The sequence below is a fragment of the Drosophila guanche genome, unplaced genomic scaffold, assembly GCF_900245975.1.
Source record: "Drosophila guanche unplaced genomic scaffold, DGUA_6, whole genome shotgun sequence".
NCBI lineage: Eukaryota > Metazoa > Arthropoda > Insecta > Diptera > Drosophilidae > Drosophila > Drosophila guanche.
The window spans coordinates 7,133,187-7,157,495 of record NW_022995749.1 but is presented as its reverse complement, the minus strand read 5'-3'; the positions used below and the strand labels follow the sequence as shown (position 1 = coordinate 7,157,495).

The 24,309-nt window shown below is 43.3% G+C and overlaps 1 protein-coding gene across 2 annotated transcripts; it reads left to right on the top strand.

Annotated features, from left to right (window-relative positions):
* Positions 1-6,391: 6,391 nt before the first annotated feature.
* On the top strand, positions 6,392-18,434 carry LOC117585015 (ichor). 2 transcript variants are annotated; one of them, XR_004573894.1, is made up of 3 exons: positions 6,392-6,761; positions 15,353-18,104; positions 18,168-18,434. XR_004573894.1 is itself a non-coding variant. In XM_034274255.1 (2 exons), the coding sequence occupies exon 2, from the start codon at positions 15,438-15,440 to the stop codon at positions 17,313-17,315; it is 1,878 nt and encodes a 625-aa protein (XP_034130146.1). In that variant the 5' UTR covers positions 6,392-6,761; positions 15,353-15,437; the 3' UTR covers positions 17,316-18,434. The 2 variants fall into 2 exon arrangements, 1 of the variants encoding a protein (XP_034130146.1); XM_034274255.1 differs by having other exon boundaries at positions 15,353-18,434.
* Positions 18,435-24,309: the final 5,875 nt, after the last annotated feature.

Here is a 24,309-nt window from a genome sequence, read left to right as displayed (position 1 = left end):
GGGAGCAGGCGATACCCGTATGCAATGGGAGCAGACCAAGAGCAAGAACCGAACCACAGACAGAGCTGTAGCTTGAGCTGGAGCTGGAGCTGGAGGTGAACCCAATCCCATCTCAAAGCGACTCCCTTCTGGGATCCGCTGCAAATTGATTAATTTGCCACGCTGGGGCTTGCCACAACGGGAACGGGCACAGCACTGCCCAAAACCCAAAATAAGTAAACCCCACCAATCTGATGACAATTAAGCAGTTGAGCAGTTGAGCGGCTTAAACGGACCGCTTCGGGCCATCTGCCTCTGTGAGTGCAACCCGCCGCTGCACAGAGTAGAGGAAAATTCAATTAAAAAGCAACCGTCAACAGATATCAGTGGCAGAGAGAAGTGAAAGAGAGCGAGAGCGGGAGCCCCCCGCTGCACACAATGAGCTCAGCCAGTGCCAGCAGTAGCAGCAGGTGCAGGTGCCACTGCCAGACCCATTTGTATCTGATAGATGCGAGAAAAGTGAAAAGAGTGCCGTTGCCGTTGTCGTTGTTATTGTGGGGTGGGGCTGGGGCTGGGGTTGCTCCTTAAGCTTCATGGCCATTAACCGTTAGACAAAATGCCATGCTGCGCTTCTTACACATTTTGGGGGATTCTCTTTTTGGCCGTTATGATTGCGGCTGGAGCTGTTCTTTAAGCTTCGCTGCCCTCTTCGTTGCTTGTATCTGTATCTGTGCCTCAGTCTGTAACTGTATCTGTGTCTCTCTGTCTTCGTGCCTCAGTTCTCTATTCAATGGCAATAAATTCCTTGCGGCTTGGGGCGCAATCAATGAGGAATCGCATCGCACAAGCTCGTATGTTTGTCCGTTTGTTTCTCTCACTCACACGCATTCAGCGGCCCAAGTCTCAGCCTCAGTCTCAGTTTCATTGGCCGTAAACCAGCCAGATCGAAGAAATAAACGAATAAAACTTGTCCCGAACTGGGTTCGTTGGAAACAATTTGGCCAAAACGTAAATGAAGCTAAGCAGAAATTTTATTCCATTTTAGCACCCGAACAGTTTCCTGTATCCAAGGTTCAAGTATCCAAAGGACTAGATAATTATCTATTTATACTTTCAGATAGTGCAAAGAATTTTGCGCAACTTCAAAGCTTGGTTGCTCACCTACAGACTGTCCCAGCTGTAAAATGGGAATGCGTTGAGTTCTTTCAACCTATTGTGTGGTGCCACCATATATATCTGTCTGCCTGTTTCTATCTCCATCTCGCTGTCTATCTCTTTCTGCCCACTCTTTCAGCTTCTCAATGGAACTTCATTAGATGCGGCGAAAAAGTTTGTCAAGAGCGAAGTCTGCCCCAGCCATGCCCATGACACTCCAATCCCCAACCATGCCACCACTCGACTCCACTCCACTCGAGTCACCATGGAGGCAGACAGAGTGTGGCAGGCTTTTGTCTGCCTGTCTATATGCCCATGCCATGCCATGCCATCCTTTCCCCTCCCATGATCCCACGAAGCCCCTTGCTTTTTGGGGGCCACTGGCAATGTTAATGGTGTGCATTATTTTCATGTTTATTTATGTTGCTGGCACACACAACAACAGCGACAGCGACAGCAACAACAACTGCAACTGCAACATGTGGCAAATGCAATTTGCATTTGCATCTCAATTGCCTTTTGCATTGTCTGATGTTTGTTTTGTGTTGTGTTCGCTTGGTTGTTGGTGGTACGAGAATACCCTTCTAAAGGGTACTAAGTTTGAGCCATCAGAGTCAGCTATAGTCTCGATGAAGTCTCATTTATATTTATGTATTTGCGAATCTTTCTCTGACGAATCTCTCTAGAGCTCAAGTTAAGAGCGAGGAAGCATTATAATCGCTCTAAAACGCAACTCTATAGTGACGCTCCATCGGAAAGGGTATGAAATGCTTCGTGTTCCGCATGTTATTGTTCCTCTCTTGTTTGTTGTTGCTGTTGCCATTTGTTGGTTATCTCTCTCCACACACAGCTGCGTTTGCATTTGACGATGCGGATCCGGTTTTCGTTGACCCACTTCCGGTTGCCAGAGTTGCAGCCAGCAGCAGCAGCAGCAGCAGAGTTGCCTATTCTGCGTCTTGTCTTGACCTTTGCCACCCACGCATACAGAGCAACACCCACCCAAGCGCCTCCCACACTTTGCACTAGATCCGAGAGGTCCATTTCTTCTGTTACCATTTCCATTTCCCTCTCTCTATCTCTCTCGAACTATCTCTTTTGCTCTCACATGTGGCAATTTATTTCGCATTTTTATTGCTGCTCGTTTTGTTGTTCTCGTTCTGCCCTCGCGCTCTCCTTTTCTTTTATGGCTGTCTTTTGCGTGTTATTAGCGATGATAGGCCTTCCATCTCTTTCACTTCTGCCACTGCCATCTCCCTCTTTTGATGGTACGTACACACATACATATGTACATATGTGACGCCCGCACCTTGGCTTAGAAAAAACCTTTGCAGAAGAAGTAGCAAAAGAATAGGAAATTATGCATGCAAAGTGTACATTATTACTATTGATGTTTGTTCGTGTCGTTTTTGTTTCTGTTTCTGTTGTTGTTGCTGTTAGATATGATGCGAAATTTATGCAACGTTTGACATCAATTCAAAGTTTTAGTAAGTCCAAAAAGAGCTAATAATTTTCGAAAATGGTTTTTTGGGGAGAGAAGGATGTGAGAGAGAGATCGAATTACATTCCGTAGAAGATCTATCTAAGAGAGAGAGAGAGAGAGAGAACTAGAGGCGAGGCAGGGAGATCATTGTGAACTCAAAATTTGTGTATTAAATCTAGTATCCAATTCTGTAATATGTAAGGCCTACATATCCAACACTTTTGCTTTTTAATTAATTTTCTGCTTCAGCACCAAATTCGTTGCAGTTTCGCCTAGCAAAACAAATGACTTGGGAGACAAACTTCACTGGGACCGAAAGCAAATATTGTGCTCTGTTTAGCTCTGCCACCCGCTGGGTCTGGGTCTCGGACTGGAAACGGTAGTACAATGGCAAACAGTTCAATTTGCAACACTTAATGGAAGATCCTACCTGTCTTAGGGCTGACAGTGTTCTACCTCTCCCACGCGGACCACCCAATGGGCACTTGTTTCTGTCACATTTGCAGTTCGTTTTTGGGCAAATAGAAAGGTACGTCTGTTCGGGATGCGTTGCAAATTGTTTTGACTTCTGCGCATCGGTTGTTTGCACCTCAATTGATAGATCTTTTGCGGTCAGAAGGAGGCAGGAGCGGTGGGCCACGGCAACCGCCCGTGGAGACATACTCAGAAAAGGTCTTCATTTTGTTTCGGCATACATAGTCTTACTTTTATTACAAGTTTTTCTTCTGTTTGGGGTTTGTCTAACCTAAATGTGTGTGGTGTGGCCCTGTCCCTGACAAATGCACAAATCTTGTTCTGAGGGACTGACCCCCATGTCAATATTTACACAATGTGCGGTTGGGTTGTCTGTTTGGGTTTTTTTTTTGTTCTTTTACTTTTTCACCGTTGCCCCATTGACCCGACCCATCGAGGTGCCCCCATTGGGGTCTTCTGGCGTTTGCCTGGATCTGATTGCTTGCCTCTTGCCTTTATTTGCCTGGAACAAAACGCTTTGAGTGATGGCTTGACTTTGGGGGGGAGGCACTTTCCTATACAGCGGGTACACACGTACACTCTAATGCCTCTGAATTGTTCGCCTGCCCGCTCTTTTTATTATTTTTGGATGAAGTGTCACGCTGTCCAAGTTCAATTAGTTTTGTATGCGTTCCTCACAAGTTTTGCCGAACTTTTTCTGGTTTCTTGACTCTTTAATGCCGAGATTGATTCCCCATCGTAGTCTGCCCGCGAGATTGACATTTGACGTGCATAGAATTTGTCTAACTGTATTTTTCCCTTTGCCCGCCACGGCTCTGGCGACCCGAAAAGCCATCCCAAAAGCTTGCCTCTCAGTCTCTCAGTCTCCCAGTCTCTGTCTCCTTTTGCGTTGGGTCTCTGTTTGCCGACCGTAAAAATTATTGATCTTGTACTTGGAACCTGGAACGCGGAACCTACAGCGGGTGTGGGGGCAATGGGTGAGTTCTTTATTGGAGAAGACAATGGACAGTGGAGCTGGAATATTTATGGAAATTTCTTTGACTTTGCTGTGTGTGTCTTTCATTTGATTGATATTACAATTATTGCAAACTCTAAAGATGCCAGATTTCGTTGGTTATTTTTGTATTTATTGGTGTACAAAGCTACAGCTGCAAAGCTAAAGTTTGTCTTTAGCCTTGTATTAATATTGAAAAGAAAACTAGTTTAGTGTCTCAAATGTTTATGGCACTCATATGATTTACTCCTCCGAAATCCACCTGCTATCTGTCTGAGACAAAAGACTGAGGCCACAAACTTGGCCATGAAACACTCCCTCGTAGGGGAGCCACAAAGTAGGTGACAAAGTTCACGACAATCCCAAGATAACGCTTTTTAATCACCCTCATGAGTCACGCACAGCGAAGAAAGACGAAAAGATGTCTGAAAAAAATGCCCCAACATGCAGATAAAATATTTTTGCGAAATAAAAAACGCAAGTTAATTCCAGGGAAAAAAACGCAGACACAAGAAGAGGGAGCAGCAGCAGCAGCAGCCGATGAAAAACAAATCATGAGCCATAAACATGACCAACATATCAGACGGACACGGAGGAGGCGACGGGGAAAGTGGCCAGTGACGCAGTTGCATTTGGTCAACACGATGATGAGGCGGCTCTTGTTTATGCTAATGCCAGTGCCAGTGCCAGTCAACACCAACAAAAAAACTACACTTGTGGATAAATAGAGAGAAAGGCCTACTAAGAGCCGAAGAAGTTGATACTCTTGAGGAAAGATATACGAAATAAAATGTAGCAGTTAAATTTATTAGATTTTTGGCTAAAAATAGGACCCATCTATTTCGCTGCTTTTAAAGATTTCTGAACACTAAATAAAGACAAAGACTTAACAAGATAGAAAGTGGCGTCCCATTCTGGGCGTGTGTCAAAGTTATGAATGAAACGATGATACCTCCTATTCAAGGGTATAACAATGCCAGCAACAGCAGCGGAGAGACAAAAGTCGTGAGCAAAAACACAAAAATTCACACAAAACCCGGCACTCCGCTGTGGGCAACCTGTGAGCCGCGCTCTGCTCTGCTCGAAGCTTTCATTTTCGCAGCGATACCGTTAGCTGCAACACCGACTGCAATAACAAACAGCATAAAAAACAGCAACAATATATGCAGCAACAAATACCAACTACCAGCAAGAGCAGGGGCCAGGCCGAAACCTTAGCAACATGTTGCTCGGCTGCCGACAAACTGTAAATTGCTGCCAACATGTTTACAAGGCGGAATAACAGGAAAAAATTTAAAATTTTTGTTAAGTAGGTCAAGTTGTGTGCCAGCAAGAGAGCAAGGAGAGAGCAACAGCGTGAGAGAACAACGATCAGACAGAGAGATGAAGAGAGTAGTATCGAACCAAAAGAGAAGCTTACATTGTTGTAGCAGTCAGAAGCGCAGTCAGAAAGTCCCAGAGAGGGACAGGTAAATATACTACAGGTAAACACACTACATACATTACATACTGCATATAGGAAAAATAGTCAAGACAATCATCTAAAATTGTAAAATCAATTAAAATTCAATTTATTAAGTTTCTGCAGCATCAACAAACCTAACCCTGACTTTGAACTGCGTCTCAGAGTGACCTCGAGTGGGGGCCATGGCTTAACCAAAATGTTGCTCAACTTGTTGCCAGCCAGCCGCTCCGCTCGTTAATGCTCTCCGCTCTCAGAGCGTGATTTTGGTAGCTGTTGTGCTCTTCTAACGCTGTCGACGTCGACGCTGACGCGGAACTTCTTGGCTCGGAAATTTCTTTTCGTGTTGCGCCTGCGCACATTTCAGTTGGCTTTCTTCTACCGTTGACGTCTTTGGATTTGTGCGGATACCAGAGCGTTTTTTGCGTATTCACGTTTCGCGTGCCCGTGCCCGTGTTCGTGCCCCGGTTCGGTTTTGGATTGTGGACGTGGACGTGGACCCCCCCTCATACACACACACACAGTACACAGACAAACCCGTGAAGTGGCTTTAATCGAAAGAGCAAGCAACAGAAATTAGAACAAACCAACAGCAAAAATAATACAAAAAGGAAAAAAGAAAATAAAACACAGTGAACAACATGCACCAGAAATAAATTATTATAATGGATAAAAAGCGGCCTAAAAATTGTGAAAATGGTTGACGAAAAGTCCAAGAAGAATTGTTCGAATACATTCCAAATAAAATGAAATACAGGAATAAGTGTTACAGCTTAAAAAAGTGTTCCAAAAAACAGTGCAATAAATAAAACCGCAACAACAGCAAAGGAAATACGCTTCTGAAAAAGTTAAAAATCAAAACAAAATCAGTCCAAAAATTGATAAATTATCTGCAATAATTACCAATACATATCATATACACACATGCATATGCTAAATACTACCAGAAAGCTGTTGTAAATATTTTCACAAATATTGGAAAACTACAGAAACAGCATTGTCCCACTGTACATAAAACGAAACCTAAAAGAAAGGCAAACAAAATTCGAAAATCTATATAAATAAAACCACTATCCATAGCGGGACTGTCATTCAGCTTTGCTGGGCTGCACTACAATATATCCACATATTACCCATAAATACTATAAACAATCTACCCGTACTACTCCCCGTTCATTCTTTTATGCATATTTTTATGTCTTCCTCCCATTGTTTTTGTGAGTATTCAAAAATATTATTCTTTGATTTTTTGTTTTTATTTCCCATATCCTATATCTATTGCATTTTGCATTTTGGTGTTTAGTTGAATATTATCATTTATTTTACTCTTCTTTGGTGTATGGTGAATTTTCCCTTAAAACTCGAATTAAAACTAACCCAAGAATAACAAGATCAAAACCAAATACTAAAAGGAATCTCAATCTATGCCGCAAGGATTATACTTATTTGAAAAACACGGATATTTCTAAAGACGTACTGCAAACAAAAACACTCGAAATTTAAAGACAAAATATTGATGCTTTTTTTGAAAATTACTCAAAATGTTTATTAGCTGAAGCTGCAATTTCGTAACAGTAAGTAATGAATGAATCTTCTACACCCAAGACACGAAAAACGAAAATAATATGCAACCAAATATCAACTGAAACAGCTACAGAAATACCTCAAGTCAACGGCCTCGCCGTAAGAAGAATATTCTCAGCTCTGGCTTATAAACAAATCAGGCAAAAGTCATTGACCGAATTCGTTTCCGATATGTTTGCATATTACTCACCTGTTATGAAATACAAATAGATCTCTATATGTATATATTCCATGTTAGACGCATTGGGAATGCGGTGCGGTGGAATGTGCTACTCGTACTTATGACAATTGTGAAATTCACATGCCTCTAATGGGCAATGACAAGGCATCTTATGAGGGACTGGCCTGCTAATTAGGACTTGGTGCCGTGTTTAAGTGAGGAAATTGTAGCAGACTGTTATGGATTGAATTTCCAGAGCATGAGTCGATTTGGATAATGTTTTCATATTCCATTAAGACTAAATATTCATTTAGTGCAAATTAATGGACTTGCTAGTATCCGAGAAGCAGTGCATTGGCCACGGAAACAGTAGAGCATTAGTTCGATGTTCTTTTTTGGCCATAGATCTTCATAATTCTTCCATAGATATTTAATATTCCTTAAGTTTCCTTTAAACGATGATCGTTTGCATTTACAATGTTAAATAGAACATTTGCTACCAAAGAAACCTTTACTACCACAAAGGGCTACCAATCTCGTTAAGATCTACTGACTTTTCCCACCCCTTCCACCTCACCTGTTTGGGCAATCTTCCCACATGACGTATGCGCAATGTGCAGTTAAGAACCCCCCCGAAATAGACCCACAAAAACTCACTACATACGATTCCAATTTGAAACCAATTAAGCGTCTTTAGGCGACCGACCCCAAAACGAACTTCCCGAACTGCATTCGGAAGTAAAAAGCTCGCTCTGTTATTTCCAGTCTTCAGTTTCTTCTCTTCTTCGCACTTTTACAGCTAGCACTTAAATTTTACTCTTTTTTTGGGAAGTTTTGGAATGGCAGGGGTAACCCCAGGGGAGCAGGGGCTACTGTTGCCAGGCCGTTGGAGGAGCTAAAAATAAATCATAAAACCGTTTGTTTGTCAGACAAAAATGGTCTAAAATACGAAAAACAACAACAACAGCAGAAAAAGAAAAAGAAGCAGCAGCGGCAGCAACGGAATGGCAATGCCAGCCCCAAAAAAAAAAGCAACAGCAACAACAGTAGCGGCTGTTTTATACCGTTAGATGACGCAAAATTACGCTTACTCATTCAGCAAGCGGCAAGCTCCCCAAAAAGAGAGAGAGAGAGAGAGAGAAAGAAGAGATCGAGTCACAGCAGAAATAGGCACGAAAAGAGTAGCAATACGAAGGATTAAATACACTTCCACAACTATCGAACACATGGCACATTATTATGAAATAATTACTATTTCGGTTTCCATCTGTTAAGATACTTTATTTGATCAGAATTATGTGCAAATCTATTATAAAGATTGGAAACGCTGCCTTTCATGCAACACAAATCTGTTCTTAAAGTAGTTACTCCTTTTGTAAGGGTATACCAACAGAAAGACCAGCTAAGTATAACAACTCTTTCAGCCGTCTGGCATCGTCAATGAGCGTAGCAAATTCGCTGGGCATTCAGTTGCATTTTGGGTTAAAGTAGTATCTGTTCATTTTTGTTGAGTTCCTCATTTCTTTCTTTCTTATTTTCATCTTTCATTTTTAATTGAATCTCAAAAGTGAGCTCCATAATCGCCTTCGGTTCGATCTTTAATTAAGAGGTGTGCTGGGAGGGTTATACGAGTAAAAGGGGTGGCACGAGGGGAGGCATAACATATCAATTTCAAAAGAGATGAATCAAAATGTAGTTCTTGGGTCAGACGCAGCCGTGACTAGTCAGATAATGATAGTATCCCAATTCAGAGAAGTGCATCTAATTTTGTTTTCATTTAGTTTAAAGGATCCTTAGTTTCCTCAATGTTTCCTCCTTCCCTCAATGTTTGGGAAACATTTTATTACCTTGATTTAACTGCGTTAAAACCTGAAGAGCTGGCACAGCCCATGTACATACCTTACATTTCTGGACACACAATCAAACCATGAGCTCCCAAGCTTCCATCACTAAAAGATGATCATTTAATGAGGAATATATTATTATTAATAAGCGAGCGCAAGCCACTAGCGGAATCCCTCTGGTTCTGAGTCTGGTGTTTAATTTGAACATTTAGCTGCAAGAGCGAGACAAAACACAGTTATAAAATAAAATAAACTAAGCAAATATTATTCACACAAATCCAACAGCTGTAGGAAACAAGTTCGCTGACCCGGGCAATGCTTTTTGGGACCTGCCCAGACATGTTGTCGTTGTGGTTGTTGTAGCAGCATTTTGGCTCTCGCATGACCACAAACACAAAACAAAACAAAATAATAATAATAATAATAATAGAGTCTCAAAACGCACACCGATACTAGCGCACACACACGGAGAGCGAGACTCCAACGCGGGCGTCATTTAAATAACAACAAAAAACCAACTAAAAAATAGTTAAGCATCATAAAAAAAAATACACACAAATTTGCATAGATGTTGTTGCTGCTGATGGGTCCACTATGCAGAGGCAAAGCCATAGCTATAGGGAGTGGAATTCTCCCGTTCTGGCATGTACATACAGCCTCAGTCATAAAAATATAGCCAAGCCTTGGTCCCAGCCCCAGCTCCAGCTTCATCTGCAGCTTCAGGTCGGGTTTATCGCTGGCTTGTCATCTCGCTTGTCGGACACATGTTGGCCACACAGAAAAGGGAGTGGAGTGTAGCCACAGCCGGCTAACGGGAGTTGTAGTCGCAACAGAGTCCAAGTCAGAGTCAAAGCCAAAGTCAAGTCGAGAGGAGTCAAGTGTTGACCAGAGCAAATTGTTGTGGCCGAAGTTCATTCATGGCCACAGCCACAGCAGCGATAAAACTTCATTAACACAGCAGAAACCACAAGAGTTTACCAAACATCTAAAAAACGGACATTAAAAAGGGAGTTACAAGACTAATTACAGACGCAGGAGTCCGCTTTGCTTTCGGACTATACAGATCCAGATCTTTAAAAAGAAGTGCCGCTGCAATCTTTACTTTATTTAAAGCATTCTGTACGATACTTTACTCTGCTTAACTTAATCTTATTAATACTAGAACCACATGGTTGATATTTTCCATTAAAATGTTTCTGTAAAATGCCGTTATACTTATCCTTAAGTATTGGTTTAATTTCCTATTTAAAGAAGTATTTTATTTTGCTGTGCAATATCATCTTCTACTCAAAGGAGCCGCAAGCGTAACCTGTTTAAAACACTTAAAATTTTACTACACAACATACCAAAACCTCTTCGTTCAATCAATAAATTATCCAACAAATTTGATTTTTATACCATTATGAGAATCTATCACGATAAAACAGGTCCGCCAAATGATGTAGAACAAAGTTTGCTGCACGCCACTCAAACCCATTCGATTTTCCACTCCATTTTTGTCTCACTCTTCAATCTAGTGCACTCCTCCTGCCAGCAACCAGTAACTGGTGCTAGACTAGTTAATTTAAAACCTAATTTACACCTTGAAGAGCATTATTCATGTGCCAGAGATAGCCAGCCCATCTAGCATTTACCAACTGATTTGATATACAACCAGCAGGCGGCAGGCGAGAAGGCGAGGACGGGGCCTCCATCACGTACGCCCACCCAATTGCCAAAGTATTCAGTCTTCCCCTCAACATTGTTGTTCTTTTTGACCATTCCTGAGGCACACATCGACACACACTCGTACATCCCCTCATATCCCCCCACACTAGCACCAGAGAAAACAAGATTCTGAAGGTGTCTAGAGCATGGAGCTGCGGTCTGCCGATGGGTTTGGCTCTAGCTCTGTCTCTGGGTTAGTTAGTCATTCAGGAGGCGAGCAGAAGATGTCTATGCAACAATTCACACAGAGCTCTCCACACGTGCCACATGTGCGGTCAAGTGCGCAGCTGCCAAGGAGATGAAGAACTGAAACCCCGAGCACGTTTCCCACTTTTCAGTTTCCAGTTTAAGCCACTCTCTGAGTTTTTCTTGGTACAAGAAGTAGTATTATACCCTTCCTCATTTGCGGAGTATGTAACATTTGGTCTGCTGCCAGTCAAGGTTCCCATGGAATGGATCACCTTATTAACTAATTGTCAAATACTCATGCTGCGAATCCGCTTCGAGCTGACTAAAAAAGAGTATTCAACGAATCGTTGGGCGATGGATCTTCAGTCTTCAGCCACTTCTTGTCTCGTTCTTTTCATTGCCAGCAATTTGTTGCATCCACAACAACACAGTGTGGCACAGTGAGGTGAAGAGTGGCAGTGGCAGTGGCAGAGTCGCAGCATCGCAGCAAAACCTTCAATGACTGATGGCGACCTCAATGCAAGCCACACGTTTCCGAGGCTTTTTTTCGGCTTCTCGGTCTTGGTCAAAGTTTTGTTGTTGCTGTGGCACAGCCTTGTGGATGATGCTGCCTCTGCTGTGTGCGGTTTTTCCTCAGATGCTGCCTCGTCCAAGTGGAAATCATTGCGGTTGTAAATTTTGCAATCAAACAATTTTTCATTCGCTTTTTCCAGCCATCCGCCCCACGCTCCGCTCCATCCTCTCTGCCGCCCCTCTTCAACACCAAGTCGACCTGATTTTTCTTTTCATTTTGGGTCTGCTCTGAGATCGGAGATCTTCTCCGCTGAGAAGAGCTGCTCTAAAGGAGAATAGTGCATGGGGGAGGAGCAGGAAAGTGTTTGCAGCTTGACTTTGGCCAAAACGTTTTGACCTTTGACGCTGCATCGTGTTCGAACATTTAAACGGAAGTTGATTGCCGCCAAAGGTTAAGCTCAATTTCCGTTCGAGTTCGAGTTCGCGTTCGCGTTTGAGTTGGGGTTTTCGTTCTCTCTTTTCGGCCAAGTTAAGAACTCAATTTCCACAAACAGCTGGTATTGTTGAAGCCATTGTAGCACTGTTACTGTTGCTGATGCTGATGGAGCTTAGAGTTCATTTCGTTGGTCAATTGCTCGGGTCAGACGTTTAGTTGCCTGTTAGATTGTTAAATAAGTTATTTCTGTTGTCTTCGCCAAGTTGTGGCCCTCTCAGCTCGTTAGAAGAGCCAAGCCATTGTTTCGGTCATGTTCACAAGATTTTGGGGAGGGAACGAAATGTTTTTGTGGCTACAGAAAGGAATGCTCGGGAAATAGTTACTTCTGGTTTCGTCTCTATAAATTTACTTTGTAGGAATTGCTGTGGAAGAATTGCTTAAAATTGGTTCTTAGCATTCCAATTTTATTGTTAATATTTTACCCAACAAATCTCAACAACTTTTTCATCATTTTTTTACAACATTACTAAAGATATCCCCGTGGACGGAAGTCCACGTTAGGAACATACTTAGACTTTGAGTGTCTCCTGGAATCCAGGTATTGTCTTACACCCGCATATATGCTCAACCTTCTATCCTATCCTCTCCAATAAACTACACAATAAAAAATCCTAAGAAGAGCTCAACAAACTCGGGAGGGGGAGTGTCATAAAATCAGTCGGCTGTCAAAAATTCGCACTAATTCGTTTGGAAACACCGTTAAAAGCGTTCACAGTGGAACAGACAAACAGAGTCTGACATAGAAGTATAGTAATTATAATGGCCCACAGCCGATCGAGCTGCTGTCCGCTGACATTGTCGGTGGAATCTCTTGACCATTTACCATTTACAAGAGCAGCTTACAATAGAGGCCCATTGTGTGGCGCGCCCCCGCAATTTGTGCGAGTGTGAGTGGGTGTCCGCGTCGGTGTCGGTGTCCGTCTCCGTGTCCGCTGTGGGGCATTCAAATGCAAACGGGCCAACGGACCACCGTTACAATGTGGCTCATTAAAACCAAAATGTTCATGTAGCAGCCGCCAAACAATAAAACAGCAACACAGCAAACAGAAATGTGTAAAATCTGACGCGCAGTCAAACCATAACAATAGCAGATTCAGAATCAGAATCAGAGTCGGAATGGGAGTTCGGAATGGGATTCAGACTCGGAAAGGAATGGGAATGAAACAGCGGAGCATTTTTTTTGTTTGCCATAAAATATTTCACGCCAATTTCAATTCTCCGTGGAGGAGTGGAGTGTAGTCGAGTGCTCTAAAGACAGCATCAAAACGTCACTCAGATTTAAGGCGCCTCCAAAGCGGAGGGAAGAATTTTAAAATTCATTAAATCGAAAAGAGCACACAAACAACAATAGCCAGAATAAATAGCTTCGAGACGAAGCTTGGCATACCCTAACCGTTCGATAATTTAAATGGAACAGGAAATGTATTTTGTTTTGTCATTTTCGGACACTAGTCTAGCGTCAGTACCCGAGGAGTATATACCTAAGAAATGGGAACAGTAAAATAGTTTTTTTAAAGGTCTGTACATGCAAAGGATGGTTCCTAAATTATGTATGCACATTTAAATAAGAAACTCTCAATAATCTCTTACATGTTATAGTTAGAGAGGTGTAAAATAGGATCTTCAAGGATGTGAACAACTTCCCTCTCTAACTTGTAATACCCTCTGCAATACCCTTTAAACACCATGAAACTGTGCCAAGCAATGAGCAAGAGACGTGAGCATGAGCGTGAGCATCCAAAAAGCCAACAATTACACACAATGAAACAAACGTCAGCTCAGAGAGCAAAAGAGAGACAGAGAGAGCAAGAGAGAGAACTAAAGCCGGGCCTGTATCACGGAAGTATGTCAGCAGGTCGTCTCTCTCTCTTGTATCTCTGTCTCTCTCTTTCGTCTCTCTGCTTCTCGGTTAACGGTTGTTTTTCTTCTGCCTGCTGCCACGCTTAGCTGCGCATGCTTAGCCGACTGCGCTGCGCTGCTTCGATGGCGCTGCTTCTTTCCGCATACTAAGCCTAGCTCTGGCAACATGTTGCTGGACTTAGAAATGTAATGTTGCTACGGCAGCAACCTGTTGAAAGCGAAATTTTCTCTTTCGCCCAAAGCTGGACAATGTCTAGCTTTTGATTGCGGCTTCTTCTTTGGGCACCCATACGAAAACACTCGCCAACACACAAACACACACACACACTCATACATACGTGCGCGCGCGTATAACAAGCCAAGCCCCAAAATCAAGTTAACTGTTAATGCACCAAAAGAGAGACAGAGAGAACAGAGCCAGCCAGCCAGCTTGCTTTACCGTTTCTTTCGTTCCCCGTTTCGTTGCTTTTCGTTTTGTGTTTCCAAATGAACTTCTATAATTGTTGTTGGTGTGGGCTGTCTCCTCCTCCTCCTCCTTCTCCTCCTCCTCCTCGTCTCCTTCTGCGACTCTTTTTTTTGGGATCCACACCTGTACTTTCATTGTCGGGCTTTTTATGTGATGTTGCTGTGGCTGTGGCTCTGGCTCTGGCTCTTGGGAGAACGAACTTCCACTTGCCTGGCCCCCAATCAAGCGTGGTGCCTGCCCCATCGAAAAACAAATAATCGAATACGATAACATATTCGTAGCCAAATGCGTTCTCTCTCTCTCTCTCTCTCGCTTTCTGACCAATTTATATGCTAATTTAACTGATTATTAATGTTTTGACCCAAATTCCATTTGGAAATTATTATTGGCCCATTCTGGTATCGGTTTTAGTTTTCTTTGCCTCGTCTCATTTCTTCTTCATTTTCGTATGCATCTCCATCTTCGTCTCTTTCTTCTTGTTTATGGATATTATAGCTTATCGGAATGTCTTAACTTAATCTATCTCTTCGTCTGCGTCTCTAATGCTTAGGGCCAGCGGCAGGAGGAAGCACCGTGGAAGCCTATTTTTGGCCCCATCGTGCTTAGATTTTTGTTTAATATTTTCATATTAAAGAATCATTAGTGGGGGCTATCAGTGTGTCGGGATCGATGTTGCAGGTTGACTGTCAGCAAGTGCAGGGACTGGGGAGGAGGGATCATTAGGCAGGCGACGGGGGTACGCTTCTTCAAGGCGGAAGCATTTGCTGTAAGCTCAAATGGCATTCCAGTTTGATGTACTAGGAAGATTAAATATATAATCCATTATGAATAAGCCATGAATGGGATTACGTACTGCCACCTCTGAGATTAACTTTACTCTAGTAAACATCATTTACAATCCAAAACTAACACATTTTAATGATCACTTTCGTTACTGCCAATATGCCCGGACTAAATGCAATGTTTTGCTTTCTGTTTTATACTTTCAGTTGAATCTTGGGAATTGGATTGTTTGAAACGTGATATTCGAAGGATCGGCAGAAGATTCGTATCGATCGCCTGGGTCAACTGACAATGAAGTTTTGCAGCATGAACGGCCCAAGTGAATCGGAAGTTGAAAGCCTCTTGATGAGCCCCTGCTGGGGACCGCCACAGAACAGCGGCCAGGATCAGTATCTGCTGGATGGGCACAAGCTGCTGCTCGAGCACGACCTGGACTCCCTGCCCGGCGATGCGGATCAGAAGAACTCGATGGATGTGCTGGACAATCTGCTGCTCAATGGCTCCTCATTGAATGCGCTGTCCGACCTGAAGCCGCTGCCCCCCTTCACCGGCTACACGGGCCACCTGTCCATCAATGGCATCTCGGGCCACCACTACCATGCCATTGCCCAGCGGCTGCCGGACGAGAGCAACAACAATTACATACAGAGCGCCTACCAGGCCAACCCCAATGCCAATCCCACATCGACGACGGCCCAGAGCAACCCCAACGGCGTCGGCGCTGGCGGTGGAGGCAGCGGCGGCGGCAGCAGCAACTCCTCCAACGAGCACAACATAGTCTCCTCCTCCACCTGCCTGCCCGAGAGCGTGCTGAGCGGGGATCCCTGTGCGGACGCCTGCCTGGCCGATGTCAAGCTCTTTGCCGATAGTCAATTAGATTCTAAGCTTTACTCCGTCGCCGACAGTTGTGTGATGAGCGGGCCCGGCGGCGGAGGACCAGGTGGAGCGGGCTCGGGCGGCGGGGGACAGGGTAACGGGCCGAGCATAGCCACATTGACGCCGATCGACCAGGTGGCCGACTCGCTGCATGGCAGCGGGGTGCGCATCTACAAGGACCTGACGGAGTACGTCGACATGAACTCCATCGATGATATAGCGGCCATCATTGGATCGGCCATTGCGGACACGACGGTGACCAATCAGCTGGACAAGGACGATGGCAACGACACGCGGGACAGCTGGATGGATCTCGATGCCTGGATCGACGGCAACTGCATCCAGCAGGAGGGCAAGGTGCTCGTCTCGCAGCAGGACTCGCTGGGCGACTTCATGCTGCCCCACTCGCCACTGCCCATGCACGCCAGCAGCTCCACGCTCCAGAGTCTGCTCAGCCATGGCTACATGCCGCTCCTGCAGAACCGCCTACAGCACGGTCCCCCAGGATCTGGGAACAACAACAACAACAACAACAATCACTCTCACAATAACAACAACAACAACTCCTCCTCGGCGACCACGACAGGGACATCGAAGGGGGAGGCGCCCACATCTACCTCATACTGCAATGAACTGTCGGCGGCAACGAGCAGCAGCTGCAGTCCGCCCGGCTCCGTGGTGAGCACCACGGCAGACAACAGCCTGATGATCAATCCCCGCTACCTGTCCAACCAATCCCAGTCCAATCCGAATGGATCCAACCCCCACCAACAGCAGGCCGCCTATCAGCTGTCCGCCTCTGGCATGGGCTCCCTCAATGGTCCCAATTCGATGAAGGACGGAGGACTCTGCTCGCCGGACATGTTGGGCAACTATCCGCACACGACGACGGCCACCACGACGGGCTCTGAGCTGCACGGACGCACGGGCACACCCAAGGCCAAGCGATCGCGAGCCCAAAAGAAGTCCAGCCAACAGCACCAGCAGCAACAGCATCAGCATCAGCAGCAAGGGGACAATGGCCCCTCCACGCCACAGATGAGCGCCATTTCGCCGTCGAGCGTGGGCAGCTTCAGTGCCAGCGATTTGAGTGGACTGCTGGGCAAGGAGAAGCCCGTGCACCGGTGCAGCATCTGCAATCGGGGATTCCTCAACAAGTCCAACATCAAGGTGCATCTGCGCACACACACCGGCGAGAAGCCCTTCCGGTGCGATGTCTGCGCCAAGGCCTTCCGCCAGAAGGCGCACTTGCTCAAACATCAACAGATACATAAGAGAATTGGGCGTGACTGACCGAGGCGGCGGCAGGCTCCTCGACATATTTCTTGATTCGCTGGACCAACAAGAGGCAGAGAGCACGCTCTGAGTGTCTGCATCTGACCCCAGAGGCGGGGAGGGCGCCACTCCAAGGAGAAGTCTAGTCATCCCATCGTCAGCAATACGGGTTCTTCTTCTCGGGATCCGGATTGCTCGATCGGTGACTGCTTCTCCTGGCCAAAGGCTTTCGCTCCCTGCTTCTGTGTGCGTGTGTGCCATTGCTTAGCCGGGACAGTGACTGGAGTGGCATCCCATGCCACTCCGGCACTTTCCCACACACAGGCCGAGCAATCTCATACACACACTTTTTGATATTCGTTGTTGTTGGTTGCTTTTGATCTCTATTGCTTACACGTAGTCCGTACACATAGTCGAAATTATCAGAATAACAGCATATCAGATCAGCTATGAATATATACTCCACAAATTATAAATTAATAGTGTCAAAAGTGGAACTTTAATTGAGTTATTTTTTGTACCATCAAATGAGTTTCCGTGAGTTCTGTTCCATAGATCGTTTTCTTATGTGGAAATATAGAATTAGTTTCAATTCAAATCAAGATTCAGGCTAGTAAACAAGCTCAACCTACTACCTCTAAGCAGGCAATTGGTAAAGGATATCCTTGAGGATAACATTCAGGCATCGATAGGCCAAAGAGACCACAAGCAATGTAAGAACAACGAAGCGTCCAATTGTCTTTCTGCAACTGTTGTTCTGTTTTGATGCAAATACGCGTACTTCTAGCGACCAAGGTCCTGGCACAGGTAAAACATATATAAATACAAACACATATATAAATCAAAATCTAGACAATAATCTTATCTAAGATATGGGAGCGAAGGAGCAGAGAGAGTCCCAATTGTATAAAGTTCTGAAATGTTGTCTGTACCTCATCATGTTGAAAACTGTTAAAGTGAAGAAGCATACAAATTAAACGTTTAACCTAAAATTAATCAAGCAAGAGCAATACAATTTTAAATTACAAATATTTCATAATTTCTGTACAAACCAATGGAGGAGCGTTATTTAAAAAACAAAACACATTTTACGATTGTAAGTTTCAGTAGCGGGCTTGGCAAAATATTATTAATAATTAATTTGCAAACTAAAATGTAAGTAAATATGGAAAATTGTTTAGCAATGTACTCAAGTATACAAAATACGAATACGATTTAATTTAGCTTAATATCTTAAAGCGTTGTTAATTTGTTTTTTAAAAAAAGTTTGTTGCTAAAGTTTTAAAGTTAATCTTAAATTATGTTCGATATGCTTGAAATTATTTATGATTAGTTAACCATTCTGGAACACACTCAAACAAACAATAAATTACATTTTAAACATTAATTAATGTAATTCCAATTGATGTTAGTTCCACAAATGGACAAAAAGCAACAACAACAAAAACAATATCAATTGTGTTATTTTATTTAGCGTGCAATTTTATTTATTTTGTTCAACACATTTCGATTTGTAAATATTTATTTCGTAGCATTAATGCCCCCTAATAATAAATTAAATATATTTTAATAAATAAAAATGTCATTCAAAATGTGCAGAAAACAAATTAAGCTTACAATTTGGAAAATGTCTGTTTCGTTTTTGAGTTTTATTTGGAACCACTTTTTGGTTGGTTCTGTGGACGCTTTTGTAAGTAAAGAATTACTTTTGGGTGTCGCCGCATTGCATATGCCCCACACGGATGGGATCCCATTAGCAACCTGACTGCGTCACACTGAGGCACGTTCAGGCACAAAATGGAGTAAGTAGCGAGACGGAGACCAAGCCGAAACCGCACCGAACAGAAACCAAGAAACCAAACCAAACCGACAAGTCGGGTAGAATCATTATATTGACCACAAAGAAAGCCAGTGGAAGAAAGAGTCGAAGAAAGAGGCAGAAGCCCACACAGTGGTATGAGATTCATACATATAGATGGAGACGGAGAAAGAGACAGAGAATGCCATACATACTGTGCCACTGACCCAATTTCCAAGACTCGTTTCTCGTTTGCCACAGCAGAACCGCAGCGGATTTGAAAATGTTCACTCGAAGCAACGGCAACGGCAGCAGCAGCAGCAGCAGCAGCCAAGCCAGATACAAAGATACTTTGCTCTTTCACCGCAGCAAGTCTGGAGGTAGACAACGATATGCTACCTCCACTCTGTGTCTGTGTGTTTGTGTGTGAAGTGGAGTCTCGACTTCAGTCTCCGCATCCGCATTTCTATGCTGCAGAGTCTCTTCATCTGGTGCTGCTTCTTGATGTATCTGTAACTCGTTTCTGTATCTTGCGCCTTGTATCTGTGGCACTTAAATTTATGCAACATCATGGCAATGTCTCCGATGGTACTGGGTCTCGATACCCTCCGCAAGCCCCTCTTTGTGTCCTGTCCCATCCATGTCTCTCTCTCTCTCTCTCTGTCGCTTCGTTTTGTTCTAATCAAACTGTGCTACGTGTTGCGGCTGTCGCGCTCTCATGGGTTAAGCTTTTGTTGTACCCAAACCTCGAATCTATTACATTTCGAGATTTTGGCAAACCTGAGAACCTAATGAAGTAATTTGAACTGCATTAGAAACGGCAGAGGAGAAGATTCCAACTAAACCCCCCGATGTTCACTTCTGTGGAATCTCTTTTACCCGTTTTCTTCTCTTCTCTATTTCTAATTAAAGTTTATGTCAATTAAAGGTTATTTTTCTCTCATTCATCTTTTATTTTTTGGCCACTTAATTGCAGGCAGCTTTCAATGTGCCCAAGCATGACCCAGATCGTGCAGACCATGCAGATAGCACGAAAGATGGGGGAATCCTATAGGATTGAAGTGCCTAAACTGTCATTTGAAGTTGAGCACCGAAAAAGTTGGAAAGAAAAATGCTGTAAACTTTGGTTAGAACCTGATTCATTTAATTATGAAATATAATTAGGCATCAACAAATGAATCAACAAAAATCAAATATCAGCAGGACAACTTTTCCAGGAGTAGGCCGGATCCAAAAAAGATTTCTTAACAATCCATTTAGTACTCCACATTCTTCTATAATCGCAAGTAAAAATATTCTAAACTTATCAAAATTAATAGCAATCAAAAAGCAAAGACTGCCCATTTCCTATACTAAACATCCGCATGTGTCCTACGTACATATGTAAGTACATTCATGACTCATCTAGTGCTAAAAGCTTGCTCTCGACCTTTCCAGGCGGCCTCGTCCAGTCGAGGCTATTCTGTTATCGCGATTCCTCCATTCCTCCACTTCGCGAGCGGCAATTGCAGTTTACCTTTTGCTTTGGTTTGTTTTTTGGCACATGCAACTGGCTGCCACTGGCTCCTCCCATTCCCACCTCTTTGTGACAGGGAGGAGGATAGTCCAAAGTATGTTTTATAGAAGGTAGCAAGGCCTAGATGGAGTATAAAATGCATAGAAAATCTGTAAAAGCAAATGAGACCTTTCACCGACAGGAGTATGTGTGTTCAGACATCTTTCCTCACCTTTTTTTCGCATGCTTTGGGCAAGTCTCTTTTAGTTTGTTTTTTGTTGAAAATAGCAAATCGGGCGTCGGTCGGCGGCGGGGCGGCTTGGTCGTTCGTGGGTCTTCGTCGCATATTCATATTGTCCAGCAGCTGTTGTTGTTTTTGTTGTTGTTGTTGATGTTGCTGCTGCGGTTGCTGCTGCCCCTCCTCTGCCTAGGCTGTGTGGCGCAGTTAAAGACACAATGACCTTGGGTGAAAGTTGCTCTCCATTTCTATTTTGTTTTTGTTTGCGTTAGTATTTGTGTGTGTGTGTGTGTGTGTGTACTGTTTGTTGTTTGTCTATTTTTTTGTGTGGCACTGTCAATGCTGCTGCTGATGCTGTTGTTTTGTTGCTGCTTCTGCTATGCCATTTCTGTATGTAGCTACATATGTATGTATGCATATGTGTGTATACATATGTATACACACATATTTATGTGTGTACATTTTTACATTGCGAATGTAGATAAACAAGTTCATACGAAAATAGGTATATTTCTGTACATGCCTCACATATATTCATGCATAAATACAAACAGCTACAGTGAATGATCAATAATGGAAATACCTTTGTTATCAAAACAAAAATAAACAAAGAAGTATTTCACCAAAGAAGATATCTACCGACAAGTTTCCTATTTGTGGGCTTCGATATTTAAAAATAAATATTCCCCCGGTATCACCCATTGTTTCTAGGTATCAAACGCCCACTGTATTATTAGTTTTAACGATTTTGTTTTGTCTCCCCACATTTGCTTTTGTGTCGCTGTGGCTCTCCATCTCCCTATCTCTTTTTCTCCCCCTCATGCGTTGGTGTTTTGATTACTTTTGCTCTTGATTGAGACTTTGATGGATGTACAGTGGAGCCACAAAACAGAACGGAAATGGATCGCGTGCAGGAAGTAGCGGGTGAGAGGAAGTACAACACGGGGGGTTTGAGTGGATTTTCGGATGGACTTGGACTTGTTAAATGCGAAAAATGTTGCAATATTCATAATTTATGCATTCGCTTTTTTGGCAATTAAAAACTATTATTCATATCCGAAATTGCAATTCGTTGATTTTGCAATATTTTTACCCACCCTCTGGGGCGCTTGCAAGCAACTCTGAGACTTTGTTTTCACGCCTCGCCGATCGGCATCGGCTGACCAAGATTCTGAGCAGAATAAATCATGTCTGTAATAACATTATAATCAATTATTAATATTTTAAGTGTTGTGCTGGTTTTATTATTGTTTTTTATTCCCCTCTTTTTTACAGACTTTAATTAACTGCAAAAGCAAACAGTGCACAACGGCAAATCTTATGAAATACGCAATTAAACTTGATTATGATTCTGAGCCAACAAAAAAACATTTGTAGTAATTAAACTATTACCAACAAAGAAGCATTGCTAACAAGATCAAAGACAAGTGCCTTGAAAGGTGTGCGAAATAATTGCAAATAAATAATTACCATGAAATTCTAACTCACAAATCATTCAACAAGAAGCTACCAATTCGATTAAATGATGTACACTTGTAGGTACATATTTTAATAGTTCATCGTTTTAGACATAATCAATTCATTAATTATCGTCCAAATGCCTCAGAGCTATGCTACTGTATTTATTTATTTGAAACAAATGAAGCCCATTGTTTTTAGTGCTATTTTTGTACATATATTTTAAATATATCTAAAAGCACAATTTTGAGCCTCTTCCAATAGGTACTACATTGGTATACATTTACATACATTTGTCTTTATATTTCTTGTCCATAGCGAAAGTCTTTCTTTCCAAGGGGGGGAGAGGTATTTCACCATACGTATCTTCCGTTGCGTTGTCAAGTTCGTGGTGCATTTTAATGGCACACACGATGGATGGCCTAAAACTGGTTAAGAACGGTTAAAGCCAAACAACAACAAACTGAAGAAGACGAGGCGACGCGACTGCAATTAATTTACAATGCACAACAACAACCAGCAACAACACTAGAAGCAATACCAACAACAAGAAAGTAAAGTTTGCTTTTGGGCCGAAGCTACTGATACCCTCTAGCAGAGCGATCTTAGTCTGAATCGACATTAATATTCTGTTCAACTTTGGCTTAGATGCTACAAGTTTACCCATCGAGGATCTACGATTCGGAATACCCTCTAGAAGGGTATAGCCACAGACGGCGCGTGATCTATGCGATCAATGGTCAGTGGGGTAGTGGCAGCGGGAGAAATGGTGGGGCAGAGGGACAACCTGGTACAGGGGGAACTGGCTGGTCAGCGACAAGTGACCTCATTTTTATTGGAACCTCTCTCGCGGCCCGGCCTCTCTTGGTTGCGTGGCACGGCGTGTGTTGTACGTACTATGTACGTGTTGTTGTTGCTGGTTGTACGTTGTTCTACTTTGAAATTTCACTTTTCAAATGTGAGTTTTATAAGCGTGCTTGTATGCGTTAGTGTGTGTTAGCTGAAGAACACACACAAAGTAAATCATAATCAAATCATTTTCCTCTGCAAGTTTGCGGCTTAAGTCATTTGAATTTCGAATTTGCATACCAAACAGAATGCAGCAGAAATATCACATGCAGAGCGGAGATACCAAAGAGCAGAATGGCAGATTCTAAGCCACAAAGGCCTTTTCCTTATTCCAGATGAAATTTATCATAGATTTCAATTTCAGTCCAATTCCGATGCTGCTCTCATCTCCCTCTAACAAAGATTCGCTCCCAAAGAGCTTTAGCTGTGGCTGTATTCTTTTCATGAATCAATCGAGTCAGTCAGTGGTGGCTTCAAGCAAATGTCATACCCGGCTCAAACCGAAAGAGCAACGGACAAAAGCAAGGCAACTTCAATGACGATTTAACCTCAAACTTCAGAGTGTCACTGTCATGGCCCTTTTTACTACTCTGCAGCCAAACAGCAAAAGCACCAACAACAAAGTCGTAGTCGCTATAACCTGTTGGCAATTCAGTTTATGACTTTTTTGCCTGTCCCACGGTGGGCAAAATTCAACAAAACCGAACCAAATAGCAGTGCCGGCTGCACTTTGCAGCTTTCACCGCGCCTGTGCTCCACTGTGCGGGCGCACGTATACGTATTGCCCACCAAAAAGTGGGTCAACATGAAACAAGCCAGAAAAAAAAGTGGAAAAAAGCAGCAGCAGCCAGAGTCGAGCCAGAGCCAGAGCCAGAAACAACTACAAAGCGGCAAAATCACGCTGACGAGCAGCTCACATTGGCTGGGAGCAAGTGAGATGGCAAGAGCATGGCAGCAACAACTTACTTGTTGAATTGCCTTGTGCTTGGAGCGGGCCGTAGATTTATTTTTTGGGGGTTTGGCCTTTTTGGAATTTATGTAAAGTTTGCGACGCTGGGATGGAGCAAAGGTGGCGCAGGCGCCTGGGGTGTGTGAGTGGGTGTGAGCAGCAAAAAAAATGCCATAAGCCAGCTTTATGTGTGTAACTGTACATTTAGGCAGCGAATATTCAGCA